The 12020-nt window shown below is 33.0% G+C and overlaps 1 protein-coding gene across 2 annotated transcripts in view; it reads right to left on the bottom strand.

Moving 5' to 3' along the window:
• PLXDC2 (plexin domain containing 2) overlaps positions 1-12020 on the bottom strand; it is a 391914-nt gene that overhangs the window by 97830 nt on the left and 282064 nt on the right. For both annotated transcript variants that reach the window (XM_019756009.3, XM_088789077.1), the window contains one exon: positions 10104-10203. In XM_019756009.3, coding sequence (XP_019611568.1) covers positions 10104-10203 — 100 coding nt within the window. The remainder of the gene's footprint in view (positions 1-10103; positions 10204-12020) is intronic.

The raw sequence follows: 12020 nt of genomic DNA, 5'->3' as shown, positions 1-12020 counted from the left end.
AGCAGTGTCCCAGACAAATAGGGTAGATGGAGACTTTGACAAGAACTTTAATAATTAAAAATCAGATACATATAAGTAAACATATTTTATAACAAAAGAAAACTTGATAAAATACATTTAAAATTCCCTTTTAATAAAACACCTGAACCTTATGCTAATGTACCTGCCTGAGTTTGGTAAATGTCAATGGAAAAGTAATGTTATCAGCATTTGATTTAGCTCTTGGAATGCTTATAAGGACAGGAATCCTTTTCCTGAATATTATCATATCTGTCAGGAATTATTTGGGAAACTGTAAATTATTTTTTAAATATCATGGTATCCAATCTTGGGAAGTCATATGTTGTAGTGGTTAATAACACATGCTCTTGAACAGCGTGTCTTGTTCAAATCCAGTGTTGCTATTTGGTATCTATCTGTATGACCTCAGGATCCTTTGTGAGCCTCTCTGTGCCTCGGTTTCCCCATCTATAGACTAGAGATAATAGTACTTATATCACCAAGTTGTTTTGAGGATTAAAATGCGATAATAAATGAAAATTACTTAGAACAAGCCATTCAACATTGTAAGTATTTAATAAATGTCAGATATAATTTTTGCCTAACTTCAATCTGGCAACCATAGATCATACTGTTTATAAGCTGCATATCATGATCTAATTCCTAAAGCTCTAAACTCCTTGAAGTCACACTGAGGCCCTGAAATCCGGCTTCTAGGCATTTGTCTCCCATCTTATCTTAGAGAAAGTTAAATCTTGAATCAAGTCAATAGACCCAACAATGATCTCCTCTGGGGCATGAAGCAAGAATATTGTGGCCCAGAAGATAGTTGAGCTCGCTTTTAGTAAAAGTGATCAGGAAATACAAGATACTTAAACATCCACGAAGGAAGTCAAACATCTACTTACAACCTACACACACCTCTCCTTTTCTCCACTCATATCCTTCTACTCATTTCTGATTATTCACCATGAAATTCTACTCCAGAAGATGAAGAGGGAGGGGATGGCCCAAAATGAACTCTTTTGGAGCTAGGAGTTGTTCTAGGGCCACTCATTGACTATATTTTCAGGTTTATGAAATTGGAAAGCACTGTTTAGGACCCTAATCCAATTAATTTCTTTTTGGTGTAAATGAAAGATGCACATATACTTTTTAGAGCATAACATTTATCAAACATTAGAGAAAATGCTGACTTCATGGTATTTAGTAAGGTTTCATGAGGCACATGAATCATGGTTCTTTTTTTTTTTTACTTTCAAGGCATATGAAAAGATTACTCAGCTTCTGCCTTTGTCTAAATAGGATGTGTTCCTATATACCACTTTGCCATATATTTTGCTAAACGATTTAGTTCTTACAAATAAAAAAAAATAACATGACTTTGTCTTGAGATCACTGGGACGGGGGTTTTGAGTTTTCTTCATACTGAAATTTGCACAGTATCTACCATACTAATAGGTGCTTAAAATATTAGTTTTCTAAGTAAGGGCTCCATAGCTCAGGGGTTAGAGCACTGGTTTTGTAAAATATTAGTTTTCTTTATATTCCATATTATGCTTTGCAAAGCTCAAACTACTGACATAACGACTGTGAAACCTCTGGTAGTTAATTACCAGTCATGTAATTGGGGTCAAGGGAGAGAGGGACCATTTTTGCAGTGCTAGTTCTATCACCTGCTCAGATACTTCCCATTACTGGGAGGAGATTCATTTAACAAAACCAAAATTAATGAGGATAATTTTTATTTGATGACCTGCCAGTTAATGACAGCTTCCAAGTGGTCATTTCTGTTGTATTTCAGAGACGTTCCTGTCAACAACAAGTAATTAGGAATCTATTTACTGGTATCTCCTGCCAGTAAATACTAGAAGCTTTCATGTGATTCCAGAAATGCAGTTAGCTCATGTATCTTCTCTAGAGAGTCAGAAAAAATAATGTTGTACCAAACATTCAGTTTTACTAATGGCGATACAGCTTCAACTGTTTTCTTACAATTTTACAAAACCAAGTTCAACTATCATGCCCATTAGGGGTTTTTAAAAATTAAAAAAAAGAAAAAGAAAAAGAAATTAAATCCTTGAGCAGACTAACACAGAGGATAAAGTTCAGTCAAAATCTTCAGATAATATGATTCAAAATGCAACTACTAAATTGCATTTTTTAGAAATTCTGAGCAATATCTGTAGGATGGACAGAGTGATCATGTAGAAACCCCAGGCATCCTCTCCACTCAATATTCACTACAACCAAAATCAACAGTTTAATGAGTACCCTGTGGCATGATAGTCATAATGTAGTTTATTTGCCTGTCTTGAAAGCTAACATTTACATAGAGAATGTATGAGTAATTTCCTAAACTGACGGACTCATATCTATGTAAACATTTTAATATTCTGTCTATATTGTCATATAAATGATTTGCTAATATTTCCTTATTTATGTGTAACCAATGCTTAATGACTGACCCAAATGATTATTTCTTATTTTCTTTTCTATTTCCAGCTGCGCCCACCACACAGTACCACTCACTGAATATGCTTTAATGTAAATAGCATATGTTGCACAACTACAAGGTCATCCCAAACAGGAAGACTCAGGAAAAAAAAAAAAGTGAGAGAGAGATTCTTGAGAAAAAAGTTATTATTGACAGCACTATTAACAGCAGTTATAAGCTTTTCACACAAAAAATCCAATGCATTAACAGAATTAGCTAATTGGGGATGTTACATAAAGACAGCATCTACAAATAGAAGATGCTTTTGCTTCAAACTTTGTTTTATTCCCTCTACAGTTCTAATTCTATTCAATAATAATGTAATTCAGCATTGGATAAGGCAACATAAAATTTAGGTGACTATGGAGTGCTAAGATGAATCTCTTCAATTTTCCTTTTATCATTCTCTCTCTGCTTATAGAGACCCAGGACACTGCTAAAACCTAAATGGCCACATGTCACAGGTTACGTGACCTAAAATCAGAAACTTGATCTAAAAACAATCCTCACTTTTCTCCTCCCTCCACAAATATTTTCTAATGGTTTAAACAAGATGCATTTCCTGAACTCCTTCAGTAATCAGTTGCTGAAGAAGCGTCAGGACAGTAAATGGTCCACGTGGACTGCAGGCCTGACTAACGTCATGGCTCCCACTGGCTCAAGGACTGTTCTCTGAACATGGCACGTCCCTCAGAAGAACACATCTCTTTACTCCTGAGACTTATGGGGAGACTTTGTAATGTACATTTGCAATGTCATTATTTTTTATTTTTCTGAGAAAAGAGTATTGTGACTTTATTAAATCACATTGTGTGAAATGCAGTAAGATTTCTTTCTCTTAAATCAAGCTTTGAAATGCTTTTTGTGCTAAAACACTCAAATGTTTGGCACTTCTGTGAGGAAAAAAACATGCATTTTCAAGAAACAAAACTTCCTATAGCAAAAGTCAATTGGAAAAATTAACAGGTGGGCATGTTTTAAATGAAGGCAACCAGTATTAGCTAAAAATAGAAATATTCTCTGTGTAGTAGGGAAGCATAAGTTAAAATAGAAATAATCATTATGTAATAGGGAAAAAGTAAGAAATACTTCAGGCAAGGGAATGTATAAATTTGAAGGCAAACATGAAGGAGAAAAGTGGAAAATCTAATGTCTGAGGTCATAATTTAAAACAAAAAAGGCAAATAGAACTTGATAGAAAAATTCACTTTAGGTATTTACCAAATAAATGAATGTTTAAATGTCTTGAATTTTTAATGCTATATTAAAGTCCATTCTGTGACTTTTAGGATTTTATATTAGAAATAAAATAATTCAGATATTATTAAATAAATTGAGAGAAATATCTCTAAATTGGTAAAAATGTACTTTATCTGAGATTGATATAGGATAAAAAGTCAATGAATGAATGACTAGAAATAAAACAAAACAATTTAACCACAAGTTCATGAAGGAATTCTCTTTTGTTCATAGAAATTCTAAAAAAAAAATCTCTAATATGTTAACATGAACTAATTAGTGATTTCCAATATCTGGAAAATTCCTAAATTTTTGTTTCTTTTAAAAAATTAAGTCAGAGTAAATCAAATAGGTTATATTAGAAATATATCTATTTTAAACAATAAAATATCACTTTGCACATTATTTTCAATCCTGGAAAAGTTTTATAAAAGAATATTTGATGGGGGAAAATATCATATCTATTTCTTTTTCCTTTCACTGAGCGTTGAGTGACCTAGTGGATACTTGAGAACCCAAGCACCTAATGAAGCTGTGCTGTGAAGAAAGGCAATCTTATCTTCTATAAAATGCATGATTTTGAAGTGCTTTCCATCTTGAGAAGAGAGAAGGTAAGGCAACATAATGCACTGAGGGATTTGTAGACTGATCTGTCCTTACATGAATGAAAAGACCCTGATAACTTTGAAAATAACAAGCAAGACTCAGTTCTTGTGAATTGGGTTAATTAAACTGCTACAAAAAAATGCTTCAAGTTTTTCCAAGATTATTTATTTTTTCCATAGTCGGTCAACATGTTTTTATTTTATTTTATTATAGTTGCTAAGTAATTATAATAGATGTGTCCTACCACCAAATCAAAACTACAAATTGTTTTCTATGAAGAAAATCATGGAATGATTTTGGAGTTATAATGGAATGCTTATATTTAAAAATGTATTATTTAATCATATCTATAATATATAATCATATTTAATTTAATCATAGCTAAAATGTATTATTTAATTATATCTAAAGGCCTTCCAAAAGGCAGAGATGAAGTAAAACATGTATTTATGTAAATATTATACTCGAAATTTAACGTTTTATTTAAATATGTGTATATGGTTTATTACCAACCTGCCCAATATAGTAACTGCTGGTCATATGTATCTCTTTACCTTAAAATTAATTAATTAAATCCATTAAAAATTAAGTTCCCCCACCTCACTAGCCACATGACAAGTGTATAGTAGCCACATGTAACTAGTGAGACCATACTGGACAGTTCAGATTTAGAACATTTCATCAGTGTAGAAAGTTCTATTGACCAGCACTGGTCTATGCTATTATTTTTTTTGAGAATTAAAGCTTAAAACATCTTGCATAGAAAAAGCAAATCTCTGTTTTTGTTTGTTAAGTTTTTTTTTTTTTTTTTTTTTTTTTTTGCTGGTCTGTAAACAATTTTGGTCAAGTTTTTTGAAAAACTACTGCCTAATCTGTAACCTTATATAGAGACCATATATGCCAACTATATACAATGTTACTCAAAGAGTTTGCTGAACTTTTAAGTATTTTAAAAATATACTTGTTCTCCAAATTAGTTATCAGTTTTATACTATAAAATGCTAATTTTTTTTATTGAGTTGTGAATAATAATAACCAACAAAGCAAAGGCACACTGTAGCGTGAACACCACCAAACAATTTAAAACAGCAGATGCTGAAGAGAAAGGGACTGATGTTAAGGAAGAACCAGATGATGTACTGCTGCTCAGAAGAATAAAGTTGAGTCGTCTAAGGGATTCAGAAAAAGTCATTATCTTAATTTGCACTAGAACTATTTTCCGGTTAGGTCAGCTGCTTTCAGGATCGGTTTCTAGTAGAAGAATTCTGCATGTGTGTGCTACAGTACCCTTCCCATTACCAAAATGACACAGCCTGAAGTTTCTAAAGAAAGGAACCCTGAAGGCATGAGTTGGGTTTCTTGCTGGAAATGTTATGCTCATTAAGCTCAGAGGTGGAGAAAAGGTGAGGCTTGACGGGGAAGGTTGGCACCCAAGAGATTAAGATTGAAATTCAAAACATTAAATTGGATGTGAGAGAAACAAACAAGCATGAATGGTACTAGTGAGCACTGTACGTTTACCCAGGAGGAACTCTGCACACTGTGTCAAAGGCTTTGGATGGACATAAGCCGAGGTAAAGAAAGAATTACTGAACAGAGCTGTTGAACAAGAAATCATGGAAAACTACATATGGTCTGTGAATATATGACAATGTTAAAACTTTCTGGTAATCAAAGACTATTAGAGGAACAATGAAATACATGTTCTGCTTATCAAATTTGTGAAGTTTAAAAAATGATACTCATGTCTGATAACATTGGGGAAATAGGATGTAATATAATGCTGGTGGGGGAGTAAACTGGTACAATCTTTATAGAGAACAATTTGCCAAGGTATGTAAAAAAGCCATTGAATAATGGCGACATATTCATTATTAAGAATCAAAGATGTGTAAAAATTAAAAAAAAAGGAAGTTCAGCACCGTTTCACTGATAATTATTGTGAAAACCAACTTACTTGACAAACCAGTGCAGAGACAGGTTACATAAATTATGAAACAAAGGAATTTGTTGCAGCTATTCATGACCACGTCAGACAGGTACTTAGCAGTGTAGAAAAAAATGTGTTGTATATATAATGGGAAACACAGGTGGCAAAAATAATTATAGCACAATGTCAACTTTCTCAATGTGGGTGTGTTTGTATGTGTATGTATTATACACAAAAGATTGGGTGCAGATACATAAAAACATTGATTGCTATTTCCTCGCAGTAGATTTAGCAATTTAAATTTTCTTCTTTGTGTTTTCTGTTATTTTACAAATTCCTCTGAATTAACATGCAGTATGCTTATAATCAATCACAGGAATATTTTTAACATATATTCCTGCAATGAATAACCAAAGTCATTGTATGCAGACCTGTTTTTCATATCTAACTGTGGGGATTAAATCAGCTGATCTCTGTGTTTCTGTCTGTCTCTCAAGTTCTACAAAATATTTTATGAAAAAACAGAAGGTGATGCAGAAACATAGGTGCACACAGACAGACAAGACGTTAAAAAAACAATGTCATAGTCAGAAAGAGTGAGTCTCAGATTAAGGGTATCAAGATGGTATTTCAGTGGAAATCCACTGTGCCTCCGCTCTGTGAGCACTTGGCTTGGATGTGGACATCTAAGCCTCACTGTCTTTTTAAAGTTATAATGTTGTTGATGATGAAAAACGCTTACCTTGTGCCTGTAACTACATGCTATATACACGCTGCATCTTAGATACTAAGACCATTATTTTGTATCTAAAGAAACTTATAGGAATTAAGTAAAATGCTTCAAGTCTCATGACAAGTATCCACACTACAATAGCCCTTATACTTTATAAACTTTTAACTAATTTTTATCTTTCATTTTATTTATTTTTTTAAATATAAGGGTTAATTTCACTATAGACTATTTTCATTTTTTTTTTTTTTTGAAGGAGCAAAGGAATTTCCCTTGTAACCTCAGAACTACTTACCAACTTACTAACAATGCCTGAATTCACTTTGATATTTTAAACTATCAGATCACCTGATCTTTTTGGAAAGATAAAGGCTACCTTAATAAACGATGCTTGGAAGTTATATTGAAATAATACGCAATTTGGAAGCTTTTAAAAACTGAAAAACAAGTGTTTTGTTTTTGATGTTATGATGAAGGGGTGGGGCGAAATCTTCATACTAAATAAATCAAACTTGCCTGACAGCTTTTCGAAAGCTTTACCAAACCTTCACCAAATCTGATAAGAATGGTGTAGCAAATGTAGTCCCACTGGGAAAAATTATTCTCAAGATTGCAGCTCGTGTTCTCATGTTGCCATGGCTAGATTAAGCCAAGGATCTGGGTTCTATATCCCATGTAAGCAAAATGATTAAAAGAACAGAAAATTGATCTTATGAGAACAGGGTCCTACGTAATGCACCATGGAATACAGAAGAAAGCAAACCACCTATTACTTAGGATAATGATCAGTTTTTCCCTAAATTCACTCAGGAGAAGAAGAAAGGGTAACAGAGATGAACGATTTAAATTCCCTATGAGGATGACCCCTAATAATGGGGGCTGTTCAATAAGGAAACACATTTTTGAAAAGGACTTATATTGTTCTCTAAATTCTGACTGCACAAATAAGTAACATACCGATCTCTAGGAATCATCTTATTTTTCTCTGGAAGAATAATACACGTATAATTTGTGTTATGCTAATTTTGGGTTAGCCTAATCTGTGGAGTAAATAAATACACTATTTTTTTTCTTGCTGAGACTACAATGCAACCATATCTCTTATACAGAAGCTCATGTAACAGACACTGTTATACTATATAAATGTGGGAACAGATTTTAAGGAGATTTACATTTTTTCTCTTCCCCAAATGATTTTTAAGTAGAACGTATCAATTCCAAAGTCCTTGCTGAAATAGGTCCAATCTAACGACAGGGATGAGTAGATTAGAAATTCAGAACTTCCATTCCTTCTTGGCTAATTTTCTCAGGATGGAACAGTGAAGGTCAACAGAAATGTGAATATTACTCCAGCATTAGCTTGCCTGCGAGAAGTTTTCCCTGAACTGGAAGCTTGAGTAATTTTTTTAGATAATTGCTGTCCCAAACTTTAGACATAATCTGTTCTCAAAATTCATGTGAATTTTGCCAAATTATTTAATGAAATTTATATTTGGAAAGGGTATTTTCCCCCCAAAACATAAAGGTTACCCTATTACAATATAACAAGGGATTCGAAGTCGCATTTTGGGACAATTTAATAATTTATTTAAGGACAATTTTATCATGTCTAAGTTCTGACACAATACTTGAATATTAAAATAAATTTGTAAAACAATTCTTTTGTACTTTGGAAGGTCTTTTCCTCAGAATAATAATATATCAGAACATCAGTAAGGACCAAGACGCCTTCTGCTAAAATTCTTTCTGGGATGAAAAGAACCCACAAACAAGTATTTCACACCTCTGAAAGGAAGAATGTGAGAACTTTCCTCCTCCCACAGGAGTCCATGTTGGTTTTCCCAGGACTCAGCTTCTTATTTAAGAGTTCAGTCGGAATGTCTATGTTGCCTACATGTGCGACTACATCCTTGCTTTGTTCACAGTACAATTTCATGTCTGGAAAATCTGCTTTGATTTGATAGTTCCCTTGAATATTATCTACCACAAGTTCTCAGCTAACGTGGAGAAACCACCATGATTCATGTTCTTCCCTGAGCAAAACTGCCACATATGAATGTCACTCTAAACCGTAGTTGTAAGAAAATCCTTATAATGTTTCCAGCCAATCCACTGCTCTGAAAAGTCTAAACAATCTCCACTCCACTTACTTTCGATATTTTAGAGATGACATAATTAAACAGAATTAACTCAAGCCAAGACCAAACAACATATGTATGTGACAAATTATCTACCACTATCATAAAATGATGAAGAAAAAGAACTTTGAACAAAAGGGAAAGAAATGGCCTAATTGTGATGTGCATTTTACTATCACCTCTTGCTTTAAATAAGCACATTTAGAACATAAACAAATGGACATTTTCAGTATTAACATATCCAAGCATCCCTTAGGACTGTTCTTGAAAGAGAGGAGGTTTAAAAAACAGATGTTTTCAAACGATTTGAAAGCTATTTACATGATCAGACTAATACAAGTAGCAGTCACATTTTGAATTTCTAATATAATCAACAGCTGTTCAGAGTAGCACATATGTTTTATTCTACACATGTAAACTAGACGAGGTAGGACAAAAATGATTTAAACAATGAAAATACATATCTTCTCTGGTAAGTATAATTCTACCAATATTTTTATGTACCTTAATTTATACTTTTTCTTTCATATTACTTTAGACTCTCAAGCAGTTTTATATAAGCACATTAAACATAAAATGGCACAAAACTGCTCTTTTGCTGATAAATGTATTTGAACTAAATAAACAAACAAAAGCATCATACACCTATCAGGCAAATAATATCTCTTTTATGTTCCTCTTCTTATTAATAAAAGAAACACATCTGCACAACTAAGCTAACTATCCCAAAGAATCCAAAATACACACTCTTGCTTTGGCTATTTAACTTTACCTAAATTATTAGTTCAAGAGTAACAGAGAGAGAGCGAACCTCAGTAAAAGTTATAAACCAAACGATATAACTAACAAGCAGGAATTATCTGTGATTCTATTGTTCAAAGAGTTAACATCTGCCCAGATCAATGTCCTTTAAATTTATCCCCACAGCAGGCTCAGACTTCGCGTTACCCTTCTTATACATACTGGGAATTTGTTGGATCCTGTGGACAACGACAAATGCATCAGACAGCCCCACTTTCACTGGGTGATTGGTCGAACTTATTTGTGTGACCAAGACAGGAATCTGAAAAAGAAAAAAAAGCAGCTGGTTACGTGTTGGATTTTATTTTCACTCAGTGGTGGGGGTGGGGAGTGTGATCATCTTGTTTAATGGATAAAATCAGGCGATGGGGATGAAGAACTAGCGAGAAAGAGCAGTGAATATTTGAAAAGAAAGACACACACCACCTAAAATAACATCCATTTAGTGCTATTCGATGGGTCAAAGTAACAAGATAGCTCCTGGTCCTATAGATGGATACGTGATGATGAAAGCAAGAGATTCCCAGAGAATCTAACTGATGCTGGATGCTGAAAACTTATCAGACATACAAGTACACCATGAATGCGTTTAGTACTATCGCTTCAGGAATAAAAATTCTTCTTGCACTATTTGTTTTCCTAAAAGACAATTACATATTTATTTTCATAGTTTAAAAAAATCCTTGTTTATGCATGGCCTTATACATATAAATCCTAGAAAAATACAAATGACTGCACTGCTAAATACATATTTTAACAATATCATTGTTGATTACTATGTAGTGATATTTGGCAATTGTGAATGGATGTCAAACGTCATTATTCTGGTTCAAACTCATATGGAAAACTTGTGATTTATTATGGGTCATCTCAAGTTCATGCTTCCTAAATTTGAACCTCAGTGGAACCAAAATCTGAATATGACAGACATTTCTAATATTTACAGTTTAAGAAATTAGGATGTATTGAGAATGTATTAAACATGATACAATAGTTAAAAATGAGACCAACTCTTGGAAGTCCATTTTTTCTAGACTTAGAGGAGCCACTGGAAATACGATTACTATCTTTTTTATTACTATTTTTATAAAAATAAAAATGGGGATGAAATCATCTTCAATAAACAAAGGAAGAAGAAACAAAAAGGGAAGGACAAATGCACCAACAAATCTTTAGGTAGAATAAACAGACTGTGGGCCATCTGTGGGTAATTCATTAAGGAACATATTAGATCACACACTGTTATATAAACCATAACAAACAGCACAGCAATAAGAAGGAAGCAAAATAAGTTGGAGAGAAGATGTAATGCTTATTTTTGCCCACGACATCATGAAATTGTAAAAAGGCTATTCTGTTGGAATTGACCAATTAAGAGGAAATTTTAATGTTTCTGAAATTTCTGAAATTATCTTGAAACATGCAAATAGAAGATGACATTGTCCCTTTACGTACTTAATCAGTCCTTTCTTAAACAAGGTTAAGGTGTTTCCAATTTTACATCAAAACAAATAAAACAAATAAATAAAAAACGAAACAAATAAAACAAAACCATGATTTCAGTCCCTAAAAATTCGTTTACCATATGAAACTCTGACATAGTTTATTTAGTAATTTCTAGGCCACATTCAGTATCAACATATGAATCCCTTTTCTTAATGGGCATTATACTACTGTGTTTCCCTGAAAATAAGACCTAGCTGGACAATCAGCTCTACTGCGTCTTTTGGAGCAAAAGTTAATACAAGACCCCGTCTACATTAATTTTACTATATTTTATATAAGACCGGGTCTTATATAAAATAATAGACTATAACACTGGGTCTTATATTAACTTTTGCTCCAAGAAACACATTACAGCTGATTGTCCGGCAAGGTCTTATTTTCAGGGAAACATGGTATCACCCAGTTTTATACTCCATGTGGAAGAGTATTAATATAAATATAACTTACATTTAAGACAGACTTACAGGTAAAGATGAAAAGACAAAAGGATGGAAAAAATTCCCAATTCAGGTTATATTTTGTATATCTTAACAATACAAAGTCATAATACTTTTTAAACAGTATCATTCATAT

The sequence above is a fragment of the Rhinolophus sinicus genome, chromosome 1, assembly GCF_057876585.1.
Source record: "Rhinolophus sinicus isolate RSI-liver-muscle chromosome 1, RSI-T2T, whole genome shotgun sequence".
Lineage (NCBI taxonomy): Eukaryota > Metazoa > Chordata > Mammalia > Chiroptera > Rhinolophidae > Rhinolophus > Rhinolophus sinicus.
This window is presented reverse-complemented; position numbering and strand designations above follow the sequence as displayed.